This window comes from Protopterus annectens, chromosome 13.part0 (genome assembly GCF_019279795.1).
Source record: "Protopterus annectens isolate FY-2018-M chromosome 13.part0, PAN1.0, whole genome shotgun sequence".
Classification (NCBI taxonomy): domain Eukaryota; kingdom Metazoa; phylum Chordata; order Ceratodontiformes; family Protopteridae; genus Protopterus; species Protopterus annectens.
In genome coordinates this window covers 784429153-784454855 of record NC_056747.1, presented here as the reverse complement: position 1 = coordinate 784454855, position 25703 = coordinate 784429153, and the positions used below count along the sequence as shown (strand labels likewise).

Genomic DNA, 25703 nt, shown 5'->3' with positions numbered 1-25703 from the left:
AGAAGCATTCTCTTTTGGTATCGAAAGAACACATAGATCTATAGCTAATACTAACTCTAACAAAATCTATCCTAGATCAGTTATAGTTAGATTTCTATCATCTTTTGATAAAGAGATGGTTCTTAAATCTGCTTGGGCTAAAGCTCCTGTTAAGTTTAATGAGACAACTGTGCGTTTTGACAATGACTATTCTTCCATGGTAATTGCTAAAAGAAAAGTTTTTCTGCCACTAATAAGGGAGCTTAAAAAAGCACAGTTTAAAACATACCTTCTGTTTCCTGCCAAGCTTAAAATCTTCCTTCCTGATGGTCCTAAGGTCTTGATGATTTAGACTCTGCTTTACTGTTTGTCAAAGAAAAAGGATTTTGGATAAAATAGAAGAAATGGAATGGGCTAGTTCTTCATTAAAGAGATTGGCAACTGAAGCTTCCTGGAAGACTTCAGAGAAGAAGAGACTAAAAAACAAATGATTTGTTATATGTTTTTTTTCTCTCTCATCATTTTAGTTCATTATTAATCTTTTTGAATATAGTTCCTGCATTTCCAGAAAGCCACAAATATTTTGGAAAAGATTTAATCAAAGTTATTCTCTATGTGCAAAGAAATGTTTTGTTTCATAACCAGTCAAAATGCCTGATGATTTAATGGCAGGCTGTGACTCTGTTTTTCTTTTTGAAAAAAGTAAGGTTAGTAATTTGATACATTTTTTTATCTTTATCTTTTTTTTCCCTTCTTTTATTATTTTCTTTGTTTAAACAATGACATTCTATTTAGATTATGTAGTGGGTAAAGGGTGGGGGAGGGCAGGGAGAGAACAGTAATGACAATATCATTAATAGAATAATAACATATTTATTTCTTGTAAAAGTTTATAAGTTCTTCAAATGCTATTTCTAATTATACTTTCTTGATTATACTGCTTATGCTTGTTTGTAAATAATCTGTCATGCTTTAACTAATAATAATCAGAACTAAATAAGAGTAAATAATATGTTTTATTTTTAACTCTATTAATATAAACAGTAAGTAACATTCCATTGTATATACTTCTTACAGCTTTCTCTTACATTTTTTTATTTCTGCCTCACTCCCTTTTATTTTCTACTCTCTTTTCTTTTCTTTATTAATATATAGAAATGCTTTTGACTGTGTGGGCACAGTGAATAATAGGATTTGTATGAAAATTGAGTTGGGAGAAGAATGCTGAGTTATTGCTTGTGGGTAATTTTGAGTTTAATTTCACTTGCATAGAGGCTGTGATGATCTGTGGAATACATTGTGGAGGTTCTGTCATGTTTAGATGCATTTACACTGCTAAATGAATGTTTGTCACTAGTTTTTAATAAGTTTCCCGCCAAAATGTTGAGAGACAATCTGGGATGTGGGCTGTCTTATGCACAATGTCCTTGAGTTACCTCAGAATCTTCAAATCACAGAATTCTCACAGAGAAACTGAAAGCAGTTAGTATAAACATTGACAAGGTTATCACACTGACACCACAGATTCAGGAAAAATACTCTGTTCATAAAATATGTCAGTTATAATGAGTTTAAATTATGTAGTTTCTTGTAGTAAGTAAATGTCTTATTTTAGAAGGCATAAAAAATGAAACATTTATTTAAATGTTTTTGAAAATCTACTTAACAGCAGCATAATAATCTGTGTTAAAAATTTGTGTTCCAAACATATACTTTACTATAACTCATTTAATTCATCTGATTGACAAACATAAATAATCTTATAACTCTATTCTGGAAGAAATGTCATGTGATATATTTTAAAGCAGTAGGTTATAGCATGATTGTAAAATCTGGTTACCAATATGTGTTTGCTGTGCATTATTTTGTATAAAGCAGACAGATTTATTCTAGAGACAGCAAGTAGGATAGTGCTCTACAAAGACACAACTCAGTGAGATCAGATATAGATATATATATATATATATATATATATATATATATATATGTGTGTGTGTGTGTGTGTGTGTGTGTGTGTGTGTATGAGTGTGATGGCTTTTTTTCTGAGAATCTGCATAACTATCCAATATAATTTATAATAATTTCTATGAATACAATATTTTACTCTATTGACAAAATGAATGTTTGCCACAAGTTTTAATAAGTTTCCCGCCAAAATGTTAAGGGAGACAATCTGGGATGAGGGCTGTCTCATGCACAGTGTCCATGAGTTTCCTCAGAAGCTTCACTCACAGAATTTTCAGAGAGAAACTGAAAGCAGTTAGTATAAACATTGACAAGGTTATCACACTGACACACCACAGATTCAGGAAAAATACTCTATTCATAAAATGTGTCAGTTATGATGAGTTTAGATGATGTAGTTTCTTGTAGCAAGTAAATATCTTATTTTAGAAGGCATAGAAAATGAAACATTTATTTAAATGTTTTGAAAATCTACTTAACAGTAGCATAATAATCTGTGTTAAAACTTGTGTCCCAAACATATACTTTACTATAACTCATTTAATTCATCTGATTGACAAGCATAAATAATCTTATATCTCTATTCTGGAAGAAATGTCATGTGATATATTTTAAAGCAGTAGGTTAGCATGATTGTAAAATCTGGTTACTAATATGTGTTTGCTGTGCATTATTTTGTATAAAGCAGACAGATTTATTCTAGGGACAGCAAGTAGGATAGTGCTCTACAAAGACACAACTCAGTGAGATCAGATATATATATATATATATATATATATATATATATATGTGTGTGTGTGTGTGTGTGTATGTATGTATATATGTGTATGTGTATATGTATGTGTGTGTGTGTGTGTGTGTGTATGTATGTGTGTCTGTGTGTGATGGCTTTTTTTTTTTAGGTAATAACGCAGGTGTTTCTGAGAATCTGCATAACTATGCAATATGATTTATAATAATTTTTATGAATACAATATTTTACTCTATTGACAATAATGAGTTTAAGTAAATGCTCATATACAAACAATTCAAGATTTTTTGGAAGCTGTTGATAGAATTCACATGACAGAAAATAGATGCATCTTAATGCATGTAATGTCTGAATCATATTAGCCAAAGTTTTTGATTTAAATGAATGTTAGAACATAATTTTCTCTCCTCTTGATTTCTAACATTAAGATTATTTGAATGCTATTAGAATACAAGTGTTATATATTACATAGATCTATATAATAGTATGAACAGTTTAAAAAAAAAAAAAAGTTTATTTTAGTTTATATGATGCTGTTTTACCAAATGTGTAGTTTTGTCTTGATAGATAACTGAATTGAAAACTGTTAACCTCAGTTAAATATAACTAGTATTAAATTGATAAGGTGGAAGCTGAGGTACTGCTGCTTAGGGTAGGGGGTTAACTTTAGTAAATACTGCTCTAAGTTGGAGTTTTCAACTCCAGGCGGGATGCAAGGTTTAATCCTTACATTATTTTCACTTGTTCATTGTTATATGTATATAGTTTTGACATCCACAATATATTTTGTACACATTGTCACTACAAACAAAATTGAATCCTATACAAAATCCCATAAGAGATTTAATAAATACAGCTATATTTAAAGGTACACCTAAAAGAGGAGATGTAACATTATTTATCTTGTTATTTGTTATTTCGATCATAAGATTCTTGAGTTTTAAAAATGCCAAATGACATCTTTAAAAGGAATTTCTTTAAACATTAATGGATTGAATAATCCGTGTAAAAGGGCAAGCCTAATAAGATACATTAATCTACACAAGGCCAATCTAGTCTTCCTGCAAGAAACCCATCTCTTGAAAAAAGATATTGATAAACTAGCCACTAATAAGTATACAGTATTGCTTAGTTCAGAGCACACTCAGAAAAAAAGAGGGGTGGCTATTTTATGGAATAAAAGTATGCCCATTCCTAAAACCATTAAGTCTTATCAGGATGACAAAGGAATGTTTTGTATGGTTACAATACAAATTAATGGGAAGACTTACACTTTAAATAATGTATATTGGATACCTGGAATTGGTATTAATACAGTGAAACATCATTGATAAGATCATATCATTCTCTGTAGGGAATATTATTTTAGCTGGTGATTTTAATTGTATACCACATGAAAGTGATACTACCACTATAAAGAAAAGAAGAATTACATCTAATGCAAAACATTTAAATGATTTTGCTAATTCTTATCATTTGAATGATATTAATAATCAGATAGAATCAAAATCATTACCATACACCTTTTTTTCTAACAGATACAAAACTTATTCAAAAATAGATAGGGTCTTTATTTCTAACCAGATGGTAACAGATTTAATTAATTCCAAAATCATTTCATGTCCTATATCTGATCATAACTCAATTGTTTTTGAATTCATGATAAATACTCATAATGTTCAGATCAAAAGGATACCAGCATACTTAACTCAGCTAAAAGACTATAAAGAATATATACTTTCAGAAGTACAACATTTTCTAGACATAAATAATACTCCTGAAGTCTCCATTGTCTATGTTTGGGATGCCTTAAAATCGTATCTATATGGACAAAGTATCAGATGGTATAATAACAAAAGGAAATCTTGGGATAAGGAATTGTTAGATAATCAAAGTAAATTAGACTCTTATAAACATAATAATAAAGAAAATATTATGGACAAGAAAGTTATTGAAGAAATAAACAAACTAAATGAGAAATACAAAGAAATTTTAACTCATAAGTTAATACAATGGAGCCTTGGGCTAATTTGATTAGAAACAGTACTGACAGAGGGTTTGAAATAGAAGAAAATACAACATCAAAAATTCAACTTTTTGCAGATGATGTTCTAATTACATCAGCAGGATCTAATTCTTCTATGCAGTCTTTATTTGATAAAATGATGAATTTTAAAAGTATTTCTGGTTTAATATTCAATGAAGAAAAAACTAAAATACTACCTATATATACACGAAAAAATACTCTCATTAGTGATTTTACTAAATATGTACCCAACTCAGGTCAGATAACTTATTTAGGTATAATACTATCTAAAGATATTAAATCTATTATACATAATAACTATAATACCCGTTTTCTTAATATACAAAATCTTTTTAATACCTGGAATAGTATGTTTTTTACTATGGAGGAGAGACTTACAATTATTAAAATGATAGTATTCCCCAAGATTTTATACTTAATACAATCAATAATACTTTCACCTACAAAAATAACTATCAAGAAACTGAATACACTAATGTTAAATTTCTTATGGGCACCTAATAGACCTAGGATTGCATTAAAGAAACATACTAATAGCTGGTCTCAAGGGGGTATTTATTTTCCAGACTTTAATTTATATATTATCTCTTCTATTATAAAAGTTATTACTTTATTAATAGATCGGTCATATGTCGCAAAATGGAAAGATTATTGGGAGCTAATTAGTATGCACTTCATGAAAATCTCCTCAACACATAAAAATATGATTATAAATAACTCCATGTTGTGGTTGCTAAAGGAATTTTGTACTTCACCTATTACACCTAAACATATGGTCTGTTACCCATTAAATATTATTATTAGTTAACGTAACTTTATATTCATGCACCCTAAGTATAGGGAATGGAATTTTATTGTATTCCCTATAATTTATACTCAGGGTATGCTTATGTCATCTACTTCTGAAGGAGCTCATTTAGCTATAGATAATAATCTAAAGTACTGGTATCAGCTGATATCTGATAATAAAGTTAAAAATCTAGATTTCTTAAAACAAGAATTTGATCTAAGAGAAACTTGCTGGTTAGAGGTTCAGATCTTTAGACAACATCTCATTGATAGAATAGATCTAATGTCTATAACAGTTAAAGAATCTATTCCACAACTGATTACTTGATAATAAATTTACAGCATAAAGTTTCTGATACAGGTAAACTTTCATATATACATAAAATTATCAGACAAGAAACTTTTTACAATGTAGATTCATACTGGAATTATTTCACCTCTATTAATGGGGACCCACCAACTCAACAAGATAAACAATATATATTGGAATCTGCTTATAGAACTACATCTTCCATTGTCTGGAGACTTTATACATGGAAATTTTTACATAGATCTTTTTATACACCTTTGATGATGAATAAAAGTAATAATAAAGATAATCTATGTAAGAGATGTAATGTAGAAATTAATGCTGACTGGGCTCATATGTTTTATGACTGTATGAAGTTGAAAGAATACTGGAAGTCAATTAATGAATTTTGCAGGCTCTTTTTACAGATAATTTCATTATTTCTAAGTCTCTTATATTATTCAACACACCTGTACCTCAATGTGTTAAAAGATTAAGCTTCCCTTGTTATGGTCTATCCTAGCAGTGGCTAGGAAAATAATAACTAGAAATTGGATTTCAGATACACCTCCTTCGTTCAATGAATTTAAAAATGTTATGAATATAATGTGTCATATGGAAATAAGCACAATTAGAATGAGAACAACTAGAAAAACATCACATTTTATTGTATGGGATAATTTACAAAATTTGTTAAAAAAATTCTAATTTCAATAGCACAGTATTTTAGTTTAATTAATTGATCTGATTGTAGTGGATGTCTTTGTAAATACTTTAGTTGTTTTGTTGAATATTATAATACCTATTTTTAATTATTTGTATAAAATTGTTATGATATTTCTCTTATATGTTAAAACAATAAACTTGTTTTGAAAAAAAAAAAAAGACTACCATGACCAGTGTGCACAGATGCAAAATCTGCTTAACACTGGCTTAACTGTGCCTGGCTTTTTTTTTTTTTTTTTTAAATGTTGTGGAGGTAAGCAAAAACACCCTTAGACTTGAAGGCTTTAAAATCCGAGAAACTCCCTGAATCTTCCCCCCTCTCATCACATTTTAAGGACCCTGAAGTAGATGGCCTAAAGACTACCTACCTAAAGAATTCAAATTTCTGTTATAACATTCCTCAGGAAGATAGAGTACACAACAAAGCAAGCTTCCTCATAATAGTTCCAGTAGCTTTGGAAGCGAAACCAGAAGTGAACCAAGGTGTGAGAACTCCTTAGGCATGGTGGGAGAGAAAGGCAAATTACTTCTGCCTGAACTAGTCCCTCCCCAAACCAAAAAGGGTCTGGGGATATAAGTAAGGGATACAGACTTCACTGAAGCAGTCAACACAGGTGACTGGGCCCAGGACAAAGGGGCTGACCCTGGCACAGAGGAAGGAGGAGGGGCTTAAAGTTAGTGAAATTTCAGATCAGACTAGTCAGAAAGCTAGGGCACTGACAGTGAACCACTTTGGCTTTGCCTTGAGCAATGTAGTCTTTCCTACAACACTTAAACACAAGTGTCAACTTCTAAAGCTCTGATTTCTTTTAAGTAGCTACTGAAGATTCAGAAATTGAAAAAGTTGCAGCTCTGGGGACCACAATGAAATGCATGCTCAGTGTTTGGCGAGTATACCAAAGCCTTATGATCTTGTATGCTCTGTACGTCACATACGCTTCCCACACAGGACACAAGGCATAAAGTTGACATACAGACGCAGTAAGCCCGAACTTTTGCCACCAGTCTAAATACCATCATTGCTCATTAATCTGATCACCTTGTTGCTGTGTTAATACCTAGCAGTCAGACAAGTTCCCTGTTGGATTATTCTCTTTTGCTTACCAACATAGTTAGTGTCATCCAAGGAGGAAAAATGTCTGTGTGGGAGGCAGATTCCCCATAAAGATGGTCACGAACAGACTCTTGTTAGGGTGCTTCCTACAACCATACCGCTTGTAGCATCTGTAAAGCATTTTGCCGAAAACACTCAGCAGCAGCTGGTCTTTCCGGGCCATTTATCTTAAAATCCAACAGTTTAAACAGTTAGCCCAGGGTAACAAGGCGGAATCCATTAAGCCCCGAAATACTCCCACTAGTTAAGGTGGTGGCCAAAAAGTCTCAACCAGATTCTTTAGCTGTCCAGCCTCCACCAGACACCTTTCTAGAAGTGAGCAATAGCTCTGTAGTGCATTGGATTCCTCTGCAGCAACCCTATTCCTGGCCGGTATGGGTGTCCTTTTGGAGGAATCTGCTACAGACATTGAGGAGGAACTGTGGTCGATCATATCGGAGGGTCCTAGAGTGATGCCACAGATACTGGTCAGGGAGAAGGTTAGGTTCCTGGGACTCCTACTGATCTCACAAAAGGTTGAAACCTCCGGCATTTGTTAGGGCTGACATACATCCCTTCAAAGAAAAGAAAAGATGAAGCATGTCCCAGTCCATCCCAAGGATCCTCAAAGGAAATTACAATAGTTTATTTGGGGCTTGTTTCCTACCACGATGCCCTGAAGCCTCAACGGGTTTCGGTGCCCATTATTCCTTGGACCTCTACACCTTCTAAAAAGCCCAAAGAACCGGTATCCTCAGATGAGGATACAGTCTGACGAGGAGTCCTTATTCTATTCTTAACTGATGCCTTAGCCTTTGGCATATGATTCTGATGAAAAGTCAATTAGCCCAGAGTCTCCTTATGAGGAAATGTGCTTTTTCTAGAATATTAAGGAGGATTCTTAAGGGTCTAATACTGAGACTAGTTGATTCTGGTGGATACTCCTAAACCACCTGCAGTTCATCCTGTGTTGGCTGCCTTGTTGAACACTTTCTTTGCTGCTTTCAAGTCTCTTGATCAACCTCCTAAGAAACTGGATAGGTTTTATAAGGTCCACGAGAACAAGTGTTCGCCTGCTGATCCTGCAGTGGTGTCAATCTTCTGACAAACATTTCAAGCTCTTGCCCTCTTCCAAACTTCTGTCATCTGATAAGGATGTATGGATGTATCCACCTCCTTTTCCAGGGAAATGGAGAGGACTAATAAGGTTTACACTTCTAGTTTGGCCCATACACAAAGCCAAGCATGTGCCGGCACTGACTGCTGAAGCTTGTCGGGTTATTTCCAATATCCCTGATTCTGAAGGCAAATCTTCTGCCCTATTTTAGATCCTACTTAAGTGGGCTCATCACTATCAAGTGCAGCTATGATGCTGCTGTCTCTCCCAAGACTGCAGCTTTTGGGTCTGTCATAAGGCATTATTCTTGGCTTAGTCTCCAGTCTTTGCCTGAGGATATCGAGGTCAATTTGTTGGATGCTCCTTTGGATAATAAGCAGGTCACCAGCAGGAAAAAAAATTATCTTCAACAGAAAGGGAAAACCTTGTAGGACAAACATTTTTCTCTCCATCCCAAGTTTGAGGGATTATCCTTCAAGTTCCGATTCTGTCCACAGGCAACCCCCACCATGACTCCAAGGTCAGGAAGGGCGGTAGACAAGCCTCCTCTCCCAAGGCTTCTCAGACTTTGTGGCCCGGAAGCCGCCTTTATCGGATAAGCCTTCTCAGAATTCACACCCCCTTCTCTTAGGCAAGGTTCCTTTGTCCAGTCAGCTTTCTCTCAGTCTTTCAAATAGGCTTCTCATCACAGACCAGTCAGGGTTACTGTATGGAATAAAAGCCTCACCCCTCCTTTTTCAGGGACTCAACCTCTACAGCAACTTTGTCACTTCCCAGAGGAAGTATGGTCCATGGTGTACCAATAAACCATTCAACCTGTTCCCTTTTCACAAGTGGGAATGTTATTTTTTTATTCCAGAATGTTCCTGGTTCTTCGAAAGGAGGGCACCAAGACCTATTCTGCATCTCTCGCTGCTCAACACCTTCCTCAAGGTCGTCCTTTTATAGATTATTATACTTCAAGCTGTTTCCTCCTACAACTCCAGGATTTTATGGTGCCCTTGGATCTGAAGAGACTCTTACCTTTGCATCCCGCTTCTCCCCACATTTAAACATTTTCTTCCTTTAATTTTCAGGCCTCTGCTTTGCCCTCTCAACTGCCACAAAGGTATTCACAAAACATCTAGCTCCTGCGATGGCTTTCTGCAAGCTCCAAGGCATTCAGATTTCTCAGACTACATGCTAGTTCAGGCATCTCTCATTCACCTGATACAGGATCTGGAATTCATCTCCAACATCTTCTAAAAGTCTGTCTCAACTCCCTCTAATGATCATGCGTTATCCAGGATACAGAATTCAGACAGTGCCAATGCCTCTTCCACCTCCAAAAGTTTGTTCATAAACCACCTCCACTCAGTCCCTCCTTCCTGTCTGCCATATCAGCTAGGGAGTTATTCCCCCCTGGCCCTGGGATTCATGGCCGCTTCTGTTCCAATGCTGCCTCAAAACGGTTTTGGCTGCAGCATTGCCACACACTGGATTGCAGTGTACCTCTCCTTCCTTCTCTAAAGGAGGAATTTGAGTGGTGCATTCAACAGTTTACAGTCGATCCATGCCTGCCCTCTCAAGACCTGTTCTCCAATGCCTTAGACATGGTGTGTGTCTTCATGTGGTCACCTGAAAGCAGATGGTCACCCCCCCCCCCCAAATCACAGGTCAGACCATATCAAAGATGAGCTCAGATTCCTGCCTTTCAAGCTTTTCACTCCATGTTCTCGCCAGGCCCCTTGAAGATGTACACAAACACTACAGTGATGTGGTACGTCAACAAGCAGGGAGGCAAAAAATCTTACCTTCTCTACAGGATGGCTCTTCAGGCTTGGGAAGTGGATCTTAGTTTATCAGTTAATTCTTCAGGGAGTATACATCCCTTCAGAGCACAATCTAGCGGTAGACCTTTTGAACAGGTCTAGTACACATGCTCACAAATGGATGCTTCAGATTAGTTTCTAGACATTGTCAATCAGGGGGGTATTCCTTAGGTTGATCTTTTTGAATCCTCTCTGAACAGGCAACTACCTCTCCTGTTCCACACTGCCATGCCATTTGGTGTGGAACATGCCCCTTTCTTTAGGAGGGGATCTGTTTTCACGCTTCCCCCCATTTTTTCTACTCCCAAGAGCTGTGCAAATAATTCAGCTCGTCTCACCAAACATCTTGCTAGTGAATCCCCCTTTGGTCAAAACAGCACTGGTTCCCCCTCAATGCATCTGTCCAGGGGCAATCACTACAAGTTTCCTCATCAGTTGGACACCCTCACACAGGACAAGGAGTCTTGTTCATTCTCACTTGTCCACTCTTCAAATGACATTGTGGGTGATGGAGTTTTGAACCCTTTCAGGCACCTCTTTTCTGAAGACGTGCTCAGGGTTTTACACGAGGACCCTCAACCAGAAAATCTTATGCCCAAATGGAAAAGATGGTCTGGTACCATGCTCATAACTATAACCCTTTTTCATTGGAGTCCCTATGGTCCTCTCCTTTATGAGTGTTCCAGTCTGGCCCATTTGTTGGTCATTTCTGCTAGTCTGCCCTTGAATCCTCCGCTGACTTCACATTTTGAGGTCAAATAAGGTGTTCTAGATATTAGGGCTCCAAGGAAACCTCCTTAGGACCTTCATTTTGTTTTGGAAAAAATGGACTCTGGCTCCCTTTGAGCCTGCAAATTCTGGTTCTTTGCAACACTGTACCTGGAAGACAGTTTTGTTGCTGGGTCTTACTTCCGATTGGAGGGTTTCTGAGCTACAAGCCCTTACGACCGTTCTTCCTGTTTTGGTTTTTCACAGGGACACATGTCCCTCCATACTAATCCTCCTTTCATGCCCAAGGTAGTAAATGAGTTGTCCTTGACTCAGTCAGTGCAACTTGATTCCGTTTTCCCTTCTCAGTCTGCTAGTGAGAGGGTTTTTCAAACCTTAGACTTGCAGACAACTTGGGTACACCTCTGATAAAACCAAGTTAATTTGGAAGTCTGATCAAGTTTATTTCCTTTCATCCCAGGACACTGGATTTGGCTGTTTCTACGAAAACCATCTCCTCCTGGCCATTTTTTTGTTTTCATGACAAATCTTTATCTACTTCGGTTAGAGCTCATAGGTTAGTACTAGGCTAACTGACCCTGTGAGTCATTTTAAGCCTAGCCAATTCCCTATGCGAGAATCAAACCCTGCACCTTGTGAAAATAGACATTGGAGGGACTCAAGCCCACAACCTTTGAATAGCTTCATTCATCTATTTAGAAGTCAAATACATTATCTATTGCACAAAAGAACCATTCCACTAGAGTTGCTGCATCTTTTGGTAACTTCAAGGGGATGACAAATTCCATCCTTTAAGCTGCTACTTAGTTTTCAGTGCATACCTTTACTATGCACAAGTTGGACATGGTTTATGGGCCAGAGCAGGTTCTGCTAAAACCATTTTGTGAGTTTGAGGGCTCTTCTCAGCCTTCAACCTCCCATTCTGTTTGAGATTTAACTCTGTTTAGAAAACTGCAACAGTGGCATAAGTAGGGCATAGTACAGTTGTGTAAAATTTCTCTTCACTGTTATCAGTATTCGCTCCCTCAAACCCCCTCGTTTGTTCTAGCTTTTGTTTTAGATTCCCTTCAGGTTAAGGGTCTCACCTTTTTCTTCTGCATTTTCTCCTTCAGGATGTGCATGGACTCCTTTGTCCCATGTAGATTGCCCTCTACTGGTTCAACTCAGTTCTGGATAACTGTCTCTACTTCACTTACGTCCTACGCCTTGTGTGATGTGTGGTGCACAAGAGAGGCTATTGTATGCTGACAATGTCAGGCTGCCCTGGGCAGAGATCCCTATAGTAAAGGATACAGCAACAGTGAAGAGGTCATTTACTGTTGTGGTAAGGTTTTACACAACTGCATGTTCTCTCAATAAACAGAAGGCTACAGATGCATTTGTTAATGCTGTGGTTATGGGACTTCAAAACATATTTTTTTTTGGCCTGGGCCTCCAGTGAAAACAAGTTAGATTTTTTTGGTTAACGTGCTCCATGACAAAGCTAGAATAAATTAAAAAGTGAATTGCTTACTGTGAATTTGCTTCAAGTCCTGTAAACTCAAAGCAGATACAGTCAAAGGAAATATCAAGGCAAAGTAATTTAAGAATTAAAACCATCTTTGAAAAAGCAAATGTAATCACGGCAGGGGAACCTTTACAATTGGGAGAGCTACAAAGTCTTGAAAAGGAAACTACTTGTGAACAACTGCAAATAAATGCCTTGGGGAACTATACTTTTTTCTAACACACCACACCCAGACCAAAATGGTCTTAAAATGGCTAAACATTAAATACAAGCAAAAGTTAAACAAACTTAAAACCTCACACTACCAACAGCCTTTCTGTACAGTCAGATACATACCAGGATTAGATTTGGCTTTGCCTTTTTTGGTCAGTCTCTGAGCAAGTGGGACAGACTCCTGATCTGGAGAACTCAGCCCATCAGGATCACCTTTAACAGCTTTGGTCAGGCTCTGAGAAGATGTATTCTCTTGATCCTCTGCATTGTATTCTCCTTCAAATTCCAGCTTAACAGAAACTGGATCTTCACCCTGTGAGAGAATGACGACATTTTAAAAGTTTCATAAAAATGACCACAAGCTGATGTACAAAGACACGAGTAAATGATTTTCTAAGACCATTTATCCTCTTCACTGTTTAGCACCTCTATGGGGCTCCTGTATCCAGGGAGGAAGTGTAACAGTGATGTTACTGACTGCAAATCCACTCACCAACTCATCTCACACAAATACCCTCTTACAAATCAAACAATGACCTGGAAAGTACAGTTTAACTTACCATAACAGTAGACTTCCAAACAATTATTGCTGCAGCAGCCTTTGCTGTATGGGTTATATCCTGCAAATGATACAACAGCTGTCCAGCTTTCAAAGCTTCATGGCACCTTCCACATGCCCAGTCAGCTCAGGCGGAGCTAACTAAATACAGGTTTGGATGCTATACCCCTCTCAACTTTCATACCAGACGGGGAGGCTGAGCCCTTAAAGGACAATGCTAGGGTTAACAAAGCACCTACAACTCTACCATAAAAACATGCAAAGAAACAAGGGGGATGGAAGGAAGGAACAGTCTTTAGACTGTGTTGTCTAGCTGATACTCCAAGAACACAATCCTACATGGAGTCAAAGAATTCCTGGCACACTGAAAGACCGCAAAGATGAGTCTCATCTAAAGATGGGAAAAGTTCTCTGCCTTCCACTTTGGACTAACAAAACCTTAAATGCCTGAAGTCTGGATGAATAGGGATACAAACATCTTTTAAATGCAGTGTTGCCAAGAAACTTGAGTGAGGAAGCAAAAAGTTTGGAAGTCACACTTTGAATTTGGGCACAAAAACACATTTAGGAAAAAAAAAGATCCAGAACTAGTCTCCAAGCATTTTCTTTGGCACTAAAAAATTCTCCCCCCCAAAAAATCAGGGAATAAGGTCCTGGTTCTATCATACCTGGGACAGCATGTGATGGACAGGTGAAAATAAATCTTGTCTGGAGGATGGATAACCCACTGGGAGAGAAATTTCCTCCCACTACCACATGTAACCTTGAATAATCTTTAGAATCTATTTGTCTGAAAATATCTGTTACCAAAGAAAAAAAAATGGAGATTCAGATTTTCCAGAAAGGAAATGGGGCTGCCAGGGTTGAAAGGAAGGACAAGGTCCTTTCACTCACTTGGACTGACTTTTGTTTTGGGAGGTTTCAGATTGCTTTTTGGAACCCCCATTTGCCATAAATAAAACACATCCATTTACCTGCAGTTTTAGACTACTGGTCCTGGTCTGCTTCACGGCTTTGTTTTTATATCACATTGAAGTTTCCCCACTGTGGATGCATGGGGCCAGGTCCCAAGCCCCTTTCTATGCAAATATTTCCCGTTTGGCTGCCCATATCAGAAGTCTTGGTCTGCACAAAAGCTTAAATGGTGCAACCATCACAAATCAAGTTTTGACCTCCATTTCCACTAACCTGGGAAAGTTGTAGGCTAGGGTTGGTACACACTCCTTTCCCTCTACCACCTAACTTTATGCAACCCCCTCTCCTTCCTTGTCGTTTAATATCCACAGGAGTGTATAGTTCCCAACGACAGTGGCAGATCCCCAGGAAATTGCCTAGATGGCAGTAAGAATTGTTCATTTCCAATTTTCTAAATCAGGGCAGCAAGAATGCACAAAAGGGTAGATATATGCCAACCTTTGTAACAGACATCCAAGAACAAAGATGTAAGAAACCTTTGAGGAACGCTATGGAAATTTCCAGAGCAGCCTAGGAAACATCCTTGCCAATATAATTACATATGGCTGCCAGTTGCACCCAACTACAGTCTATGTTAAACTTGGCAAGAAAATTTAAAACTGAGTAAGGAAGTGGAAAAATCTTATCTTTTTGAGAAGGTGTCCACACTACAAAACATTTCTATTTACTTCAGTTTTGCATGGATCAAAACCTGCTGTAGGATCCAGAACCCAAGGAAGGCATCTCAAAAAAGGCCACAGAAAGGGAACCACAAATGATGAGGTCAGAAGGGAGCCACGAGGATTACTGTTTCTCAGCAATGGGCTGCCTTCTGAAGAAACTAGATTATCAGGAGAAATGGAGGACAAGTTTACAGGAGATTTGAAGGTCAAGCATACAGGAGGACATTTCCGGGTGATTGACCTGAAGAGACCAAGGCATTATAGCTGCTGCATTTGGTGTTGGAAGGGGAAAGAAAATTGTTGGCTCAAATGTTGGACTTGCATGAGAATGAGTGTTGCAATCAAACTTTTGCAAAAAGATCTCCCACTGCCAAGCCCTCACGGTATCTCGACAGAGGATAAAAACAAGTTGCCAGTTTGTTCAGACACTAGACAGACAGAGTCTGGCTGGGGAGGACATCCTGAAAAGCTTGCAACACACACAAGGACAGTCTTCATCACCAAGACACTAAACACGGACCCCAACATAAAAAACAGGGTTGAACTGTCTTCACCTCAAAATGACCCCCCTCTACTAACCCCCAAAAAGCGGTGTCCTAGCTGACAGTGGCCAAAGGATGAGGTAAAATGAAACCCATCCACCCATGCATCCCAAATGTACTAATGTTTCAAAACTCAATTCTCACAGACCTACACTTCAACTATAGGAAATATCGTGCAAAATCCATTTGTCAAGAAATGAGATTGATATCAGAGGAATTGGGTGCCAATCATGAACTGGTAATTTTGCCAGCAGACAAAGGTGGTGCCACAGTGGTACAGGATTGGTCCCAATATAATATGGAAGCAATGAGAACTTTGACCATCGTTATTATACACGTATGGTATGCGATCCAACTTCCAGTTTCAAGAAGCAAATAGATTGCTTCTTGAATTCTGCAAAGGAATAGGGGATTAAACAACAACATATTTCACCATCTAACAGTCTGGGACACCAAGTCAATATATATATATATTTCTTACCCAAAATACACAAGAGTCTACAAAATCCACCAGGCAGACCAATTGTCTCTGGTAAAGGCTCAATCACTGAACCTTTTTCTCAGTTATTGACTTTATACCTTAAACCCTTGTTAAAATGGGTCAGGGCAAGAATTCAAGATACCACTGAATTCCTCAAGGTCATCTCTGAAATGCAGTTGGAGGCAGGGTGGCTTGTGTACTTTGGATGTTTCTGCATTATATACGAACATTCCCCATTGGGCAGATTTGGAGGCTTTGGAATACTGGCTAATGAAATCCGAATTGTACCACCTGTGCTTCAATATCTTTTTACTTTGCGTGGCAGAGCATGTCTTGACTAAATGTTTTCTACTTTCAAAACAATTGCTATCTACAGATGAAAGGAACTTCCATGACCCTCCTTTGTCCCAATATATGCAAATTTCATATTGAGGAACAGTTAATTTATGATAGGTCTCATAACATTTATATAGATGAGATAGACATTTGGAGGAGATATTTGTATGATTGCTGGTTAGTATGGAGTTCAGACACAGAATATCTTCAGGAGTTTGTTAGATTTTTGAATGACAGCAAATGGAGGATTCAGTTTACTGCTACTTTCGACACAGGCAGAATTACTTTTCTGGACGTGTTAGTAACCAGGAATGCTGACCATACATCAACATCTGAGGTTTACCACAAACACCACCAGTTTAACTCCTTACTCCATGCTACCAGCTTTCATCCTCCCCACATATACAAAAACAATCCAAAGTCAGTTACAATGAAAGTCAGCAAAATTCTTGGTTCATACATGAATCACTATAAATGTGTACGAAACAGATATGAAACTAACACTAGCAGGGGGGGGGGGGGTTGAAGGGATGCTTTCCCTGTGGTCACTGTACCCACTGTAAAAGGATGTTGAAGACTCTACAATTTACAAGTAAAAATACTGGGCAATTTCTTAATCTCATTTTTTGCAAATCGAGTCAGACTGGCTAATTTATATGGCCACCTGTAGCTGTTCTGCCTTCTATGTGGGACAGACCTCTAGACTAGATTTAGAATTTCAGAACATTTAAGTGACATCAGGGTCAAGAAACCAACAAATGCTCTACACAAACACACGGAGAAACACCATAATGCAGTTTTCAGTTTCACTGTCATTGATAAAATACAGGTTGACATCAATTGTTACAGAAAAAATAGATACAACTGGGTGCCTTATTTTTACCAGGACTTAATATTTTTAATGGAACGGACTAATTGAAGTAATTCACTTATTCAGCCTCTACTGGATATACTATAAAAGGAGAATGTTTGCAACTGTAATTCATTGCACCGATGAAGGCTTGATAAACTTGTAGCCGAAACCGGTCTTTGGTTCTAGTCATTTTTAAATAAAATTGCTGGCTTTGCAATTGTTTTTCTGTTTCAAGGACTTTTTTGCAGCCGTGCAGTTACCATACTTGCAGGGGCTTATCTTTTTTTGAAGAATGATAAGTCTCACGATGGTCACCAAAGGCAACTGCCACTAAATCTGTTTGTGACCAACCTTTGCCAACCTGACAGGAAAGTCCATTGGGAGAGTCAAATAGGACCACTGAGTTTCCATACCAGAGCTCTCTTGTGGTACTTCACTAAGGAGACCAACCCTAAGGAAGATGTGGTCCACAGGTTTCAAAACACGAGCTGGTGGTTTTCCAAGAGCAGGCACAAATTATGCCTGGGACTGAAGGCCCATTACTCTGGAGCTTTGCAATTTGGGAGACGGTATGGAAGTGGCAGTCTATGAAATCTAATGCCTGGACGGGTGGTAGACTACTTTCGATGAACTTGGTTACCACCAAATGTCTAACAACTGGAGCCATTTGTGACCATGAAACAATGGCAGACCACTTTGCAATTAAGCCATGATAAAGGAAAAAAATCATCCCAGGGATAAAAATTCAAATTGGATGTTCCAGGGTGAATCTCACAGCTATTACTCTGTCTTACCCTTAACTCATTAAGCTCTCTGCTTAACAGCTTACACCATGGATATAACTTGGCTCCTAGAATACAAAGTGTAAAGACTTTCCATCTTCTATGTTGATTTAAAACTGTATAGCTCATCAGACGAGGAAATTAAAGCACAACTGCAAGTTATCAGAACTTTTTCAAATATAAAATGTCATTTGGTCTTGATAAATATGCAAAAAGCAACCTTTAAAGTAGGAAACTGCAGCACCAAGAAAAAAAAAAAAAGTTATGTACTCACCATAACTTTCCAGGTTTGTAGTCCATCTCACCCTTCATTCTTACATAGGGGATTGGAGCAGATACTCTGTTCCAACACAGCCTATTTACAAGCTGGAAGTTTTCTAGTTGGCTCGTGGTTAGGTAGGTATCTCATAGTGCACCAGTACAATCCCCAGATCTTGCTTGCTGCTAACTAGGAAAGATAACTATATCAAAGAAGCCAATGCTGCCATAAAAAGGATATTTTTCTGGCTCCAGGTACTTCCAGGCTGGAGGTAGGCAGGTGGGTTCATAAGAATGAAGGATGAGATGAACTACAACCATGGAATGTTATGGCGAGTACATAACCTTTATGTTCTGTAGCCCTATCTCACCTTCATTCTTACATATGGGACAGCACCCCTAGCGCCTTATTCTTGGGTGGCTCAAGGAAAAATACTCCAGAGTACTGTGGAACCAAATGAAGCTCTACCCCTGGAGGTTAAATCCAATTTGTAATGAGTAATAAAAGTGTGAGGGGTAGCCCACGTAGCTACTACACAAATATTATCAAGTGGGACCCTGGCTTGAAAGGCTGCAGAGGTAGACTGAGATCTGCTAGAATGAGACTTGATTTAAATGGGTAAAGGTCTACACTCAGAAATGTAAACATAAGATATACAGCTAGAAATCCAATTTGAGTGTGTCACTTTGAAAACTGGTAAACCTGACCTGGATTCAGAGAAGGAAATGAATAACTGATCTGATTTCCTTAGTCCGGTGTAAATAAACACGTAATTGTCTATGGATATCCAGCTGATGAAACCTGTATTCAGCTGCATTTGAATGATTTGGAAAGAACAAATTGAATAAAAATGCTGTCAGCACAGAAACAGTAGCTTTATTAAATAGTTTAAATCCAAAACCCTATTTAACCCTGGAGGGAAACTGGCATTTAATTTCACTTGTCAGCAATATTCCAACCATCCCTACAGGGTTAAACAGGGAAGAATGCATTATGCATTTAAAAAGGAAGGGGCTAAAAAGTACAGTTGTGTACCTACCATAAATGTAGAGTATTCACTGTTGCAGTCATCACACTTGGGTCATCCTGCTGGCAGGCTACCGGCAGTCGGCCTGAATTCCAAAGTCCTGGTCCGGCGTCAGTTGCTGTCGCCTCTTCCCTGATGTCAGTGCTCCAGGGGTATAAAAGATGCAGCAGACACCATTTTATTCAGTGTTTCTTGCCCCAGATGTCAATTGCCCCCAAAAGGGAAGGCTCTAAAAATTATGATCATAAAGCATGCACATAACCTTCATCTACAAGCAAATACACCACATTGGTTAAAAAGTGGGATGGTGGGAGGGTAACCCGGACTGCAACAGTGAATACACTAACATCTACATTTATGGTAGGTACACAACTGTACTATGTTCATTGTGTTTACCTCTTGCAGTCATTACACTTGGGTGGAATCCTCTGGGACTTTATAGAAGCAGTCAGGACGATTAGGGGCCGGAGGCAGGGAGTCAGGGGCCTTAGAGGCCACATTGAAGGCATCCAAGTAAGCAGGCAGAAAGTACAGTTGTGTACACTTACCATAAATGTAGATGTTGAGTGTATTCACTGTTGCAGTTATCACATTTGGGTTATCTGCCTGCAGGTAGCCCTCAACCGGCCTGAATACCAGAGTCTTGGATTCCTGCATCGGATGCGGTCTTCTTCCATGAGATCAGGGGGCATATAAAGCATGCAGCCGACGTCATTACATCAGTTTTTCTTGCCCCAGATGTCAGGTGCCTCCCATAAAGGGAAACAATTATATGTTATGGTACATCTCCATCAAAAAGCAAATACACCAGAAAGGTTAAATACACCAAACAAGAAGGAAAGGTAGAGCCAAGAGAAGTCAGGGGGTAGGAGGGAGGGTAACCAGGACTGCAACAGTGAATACACTCGAACATCTACATTTATGGTAAGTTTACACAACTGTACTATGTTCTTTGTGTTTCATTGTTGCAGTCATTGCATTTGGGTTGATTCCCAAAGCTACGGAAGGTAGGAGGAAGTTAGAGCGCATTAGGGCCTGCTATTAAGCACTGCAAGACTGCAGTGGCAAAACCAGCTCTGGATTTAGAAAAAATAGGCATGTGGTAATGGTTGGCGAAGGTATATACGGAGCTCCAGGTAGCAGCTTCTATAATGTCCCTGGTAGGGACTCCTCTTAGAAAGGCTGTAGAGGTAGATGCAGCCCTGGTGGAATGCGATCTTATCCCCTTGTGGGGTAGGCTTTCCATGGTGCTTGTAGCAGAAATTAATGCAATGGGCTATCCATTTAGAAATGGTTTGCTTTGAAATGGCCTTCCTCTCTGCTCCTGCAGCAAAGCCAACTAGCAGCGGTTCAGATATTCTGAGAGGCTTAGTCCTGTCCAAATAAAATCTAAGTTGTCTGTGCATGTCCAAAGAGTGCAGTATTAGTTCTCCTTTGTTTTGTGGATTAGGGAAAAAGGTAGGCAAATAAATGGACTGATTTAGGGCCACACTGGACACCACCTTGGGCATAAAAGGAAGGATTGGTCTGGAGGGAAACCCTGTTTGCATGGAAGATGAAGGGCTCCACTGCCACGAGGGCCTGCAATTCAAACACTCTTCTTGCTGAAGTGATGGCTAGAAGTAAGGCTGTTTTCCAAGAAAGGAATTTCAACTCTGCAGTTTGCAGCTGGCTCAAATGGAGGGAGAGTCAGCTTTTCCAATACAAAGTTAAGGTCCCAGGCTGTAGTAGGGGCTCTCCTGGGGGTCTTAAATGTTTGGCCTCTCTGAGGAATTGCTTTGGAGGGGGGGGGGGGTGAGAGAAGAGGGGTGGGTTCAGTATTGTAATGTGCTGAAATGGCAGATGCATGAATTTTAATTGACGAGAAAAATAGGGCCTTGTGGAACATTTCTGTCAAGTACTGAATACGAGAAGCTGGGCACTGTTGTACCCCCCCGGTCTGGCTCCAGAACAGTATCTTTTCCACTTTTCAGCATAGGATTTTACGACTAGGCCTTCTTGCCTCCAGAATGACATCTAGCACCTGCTTACTGAGGGATGCTATTGGAGAGCTCAAAAAATTAGCCAGGCTGCAAGGTTCAGGGCTTGAAGCAGAGGGTGCAGAATCTGGCCCGCCTGCTGGGACAGCAGGGAAAGAGTCTGAGGCAGGTGCCATGGTTCCAGCAGTGTCAATGCGCAAGAGGGAGTACCAGTGCTGGCGTGGCCAGTCTGCTGCAATCAGTATTGTCCTTGGCTTGTGCTGTTTGATCTTTAGCAGAACATTCGAGAGGAGAGGCGGGGCGGCATAAACAGACTTTCCCAGGTAAAGAACAGGGCATCCACTTTCCAAGCTTGACTGTGGGAATTCCTTGTGCAGAATTTGTCCAATTGGTAGTTCTGAGGGGAGGCAAACGGGTCCATCTCTGGAGACCCCTCACCATTTGTTCAAGAGGTTGAATATTTTTGGTTCCAGTTTCCATTTGTATGGGTCCATCAGATTTCTGCTTAGGTCATCTGCCAGTGAATTTAGATTGCCTGGCAGGAATTGAGCTTGTAGGTGCACTTGGTAGCTCAAGTCTGTTTCCACAGAGCCATTGCTAGTCTGCAGAAAGGGTACGAGTGGGTTCCCCCCTACCACATAACAGTGGTGTTGTCTGTGTTTACAATAATTGTCCTGAAGAATGTGGTCTTTGAAGGCTGTCAGGGAATTCTGTACAGCTAACATTTCTTTTTGGTTGATATGCAGGTGCATCAGTCTCTGGCTCCATTTACCCTGAGTACACTGCCCTGCCAAGTGAGCCCCCCATGCATAGTCTGAGGAGTCTGTTAGGGTGGCAGGGGGTAGAGTGAAAGGGAGCCCCTTGCTGGGGTAGCAGGCCTCTGCCCACCAAAGGAAAGTACAGTTTTGTACCTACCATAAATGTAGATGTTCGAAGATCCACATTGCTGCAGTCCTTACACTTGGGTAGTCCGCTGTCCTCGGTCGGCCCGAATATCAAAGTATAAGGCTGACGTCGGTCAAGGCGCATTTGACTGACATCAGGACGTCAGGGTACAAATGCGCATGACCGACATCATATCCTCAGTCTTTTCTTGCCCCAGATGTCAGAAGACCCTAAAAATAAAGGTCAAAACCAAAAGACAGCAAACAAACAACCAACCATCCTAGCACTAAAAATATGTACAATATATACAATATACACTATTGACAACCCAACCCACACAACCGCCTCTAACTACAGAGGGAAGGAGGGAGGGTAATTGGACTGCAGCAATGTGGATCTTGAACATCTACATTTATGGTAGGTACAAAACTGTACTATGTTCTTCATCTCACATTGCTGCAGTCCTTACACTTGGGTAGAATCCCAAAGCAGAGGTAAGGGAGGATGGCCAAACTATAAGGAAGCAGGAGCTGCCAAAATGCCCTGCAAAACAGCAGTGGCAAAACCAGCCCTGGATTTAGAGTAAAGTGGTAGGTGATAATGCCTAGAAAAAGTATGCACTGAACTCCAAGTAGCTGCCTCCAAAATATCCTTAGTTGCCACCCCCCTCAAAAAAGCTGTCAAGTGGCAGTAGCCCTAGTGGAATGAGGCCTAATCCCAGCTGGAATTTCCTTGCCATGATGGGAATAACAGAAAGCAATGCAAAACCCAATCCACTTAGAAATAGTTTGTTTTGACACAGGCTTGCCCTGAGAACTCAAAGCAAAAGAAACAAATAACTGCTGAGACTGCCTGAACCCTTTAGTTCTGTCCAAATAATATCGCAACTGCCTGTGTACATCTAAAGTGTGCAAAATCTTTTCCCCTTTATTTTGGGGATTTGCATAAAAAGTAGGCAAATGAATAGTTTGGTTTAAAGCCACACTAGAAACCACTTTAGGCATAAAGGAAGGATTAGTACGTAAAGATACCCTATCCTTATGGAAAATTAAGAAAGGCTCAACCGCCATAAGGGCCTGCAACTCAGAAACCCTTCTTGCAGAGGTAATAGCCAACAAAAAAGCAGTCTTCCATGATAAAAACTTTAATTCAGTAGTAGCTGCAGGCTCAAAAGGTTGTAGAGTGAGTTTCTCTAACACAAAATTGAGATCCCAAGCAGGAGTAGGAGCTCTTCGTGGGGGTCTTATATTCTTTGCCCCTCTAAGAAATTGCTTGAACAAAGGATGAGAAAACAATGGTGGGTCACAATCATAGTGAGCCGAAATTGCTGCAGCATGAACCTTAATAGAAGAGAAGGACAAACCTTTGTCCAGTAACTCAGTAAGATATTGAAGAGCCACACTTAAATTAGGCTCAGAAACATCAAAATCCTTTGCTGCACTCCAAAATAAAAATCTCTTCCATTTATCTGCGTACACTTTCCTTGTACTAGGCCTTCTAGCTTCCAAAATAACATTCAAAACTTGCTGTGGAAGTGGAGGCCCACTATGGTTCAAAACAGAATATGCCAGGCTGTTAGGTGCAGAGAGTGAAGCTTGACATTGAGCAAATGACTGTCCTCCTGAGACAACAGGTGTGGAATCGAAGGTAAAGACCATGGAGGCTTCCGTACCAGGCTTCTCAGTAATGGGTACCAATGCTGTCGAGGCCAATCTGGAGCTATCAAAATCATCCGTGGCTTGTCTTGTCTGGCCTTTAGTAGTACCTTTGGGAGGAGAGGCAGAGGCGGAAAGGCATACACATGAAGATTGCTCCAATTGAAAGAAAGAGCATCCACTTTCCAAGCTGTGGGATGAAACCTTTTTGTGCAAAACTTTGGCAGCTGGTGGTTTAGTGGAGAAGCGAACAGATCTGTGTCTGGAGTTCCCCATGACACTGTCAATTTCTGAAATACATGAGGATCCAATTTCCACTCGTGGGGATCCATAATTTGTCTGCTCAACACATCTGCTAAGGAGTTCTGTGCTCCCGGCAGAAACCTTGCCTGAAGATTTAGCTGTAAACTGAGAGCAGTCTCCCACAAAATCATTGCTTGCCTGCATAGAGGATAAGAATGTGTTCCGCCTTGCTTGTTGATGTACCACATGACAGTTGTGTTGTCTGTTAGAATCAACACCTGCCCTGGAAGAAGTAAATCCTTGAAAGCTATTAATGCAAACTGGACTGCTAACATCTCTTTCAAGTTGATATGTAGATGTTGTAGTCTGGCAGGCCACTTGTCTTGTATCCACTTTCCATTCAGATGAGCTCCCAAGCTTTGTCTGAGGCATCTGTCGTTAGAATCTGACTCGCCTCTGGCCGGGTCACAGAGAGTCCCTTGTTTAGGTGACATTCCTGAGCCCACCACAACAATTCCTTTTGAATGCAAGGTATTATTTGAATGACAGTGTCCAAATCCTGGCAGTGCTGTGTCCATACATTTTTGAGATACCATTGTAGCTTCCTCATATGCAGTTTGGCATTGGGAAGCACCAGAATACAAGATGCCATGAACCCCAAGGCTTGAAGGACTGTCCTTGCAGTCAGCCTGGACTGATAAGACAACTGATGAAAGTAAAGGGAAAGATTCTTTTGTTTGTCCGGGGTCAAAAAGGCCATCTGGGATGCTGTATTCAGTCTCACACCCAGAAAGCACATGTCCTGAGAGGGTACTAGACTGGACTTTATTTCGTTCACAGAATACCCCAGGCATCTTAGCACTGCTATCACATAATCCAAATGATGAAGAAGCTCGTCCCTTCCTTGAGCCAGAATCAGGCAATCGTCCAAATAAGGATAGATCTGTATACCTTTTAACCTGAGGAAAGCTATCACTGGAGCCAGAACTTTCGTGAACACTCTGGGCGCAGTAGATAAGCCAAAGGGCAATGCAGAGAACTGATAATGAGAAGTCCCAGCTCGAAAACGCAGATACTTCCTGCAACTCAGTCTGATAGGAACATGAAGATAAGCCTCCTTGAGATCCAAAGTTACCATCCAATGATCTTTGCCCAGCAGAGGTAAAGGCTGCTGTAACGTCAACATTTTGAACTTGGGAATGTCCAGATAAGTGTTGAGGATAGATAAGTCCAAAATTGGTCTCCACGTGTTCCCTTTCTTTGGTACTAGGAACAGGCGAGAATAAAATCCTAGGCCCAACTTCTGGCATAGGGACCGGCTGAATGGCCCCTATTTGGAGTAACAGAGAAATTTGCTTGTGAGCCTCTATCCTTTGCTGAGGAGGAACGTCTGGCATGCCTTTGAAAGGAGGCAAGGTATGGAAATAAAACCTGTAACCGTGGTGTATG

The 25703-nt window shown here is 39.6% G+C and overlaps 1 protein-coding gene across 2 annotated transcripts in view; it reads right to left on the bottom strand.

Moving 5' to 3' along the window:
• The window catches only part of LOC122787663 (DNA topoisomerase 2-alpha-like), a 1447528-nt gene that overhangs the window by 220283 nt on the left and 1201542 nt on the right, over positions 1–25703 (bottom strand). For both annotated transcript variants that reach the window (XM_044054499.1, XM_044054498.1), the window contains exon 29: positions 13140–13329. In XM_044054499.1, coding sequence (XP_043910434.1) covers positions 13140–13329 — 190 coding nt within the window. The remainder of the gene's footprint in view (positions 1–13139; positions 13330–25703) is intronic.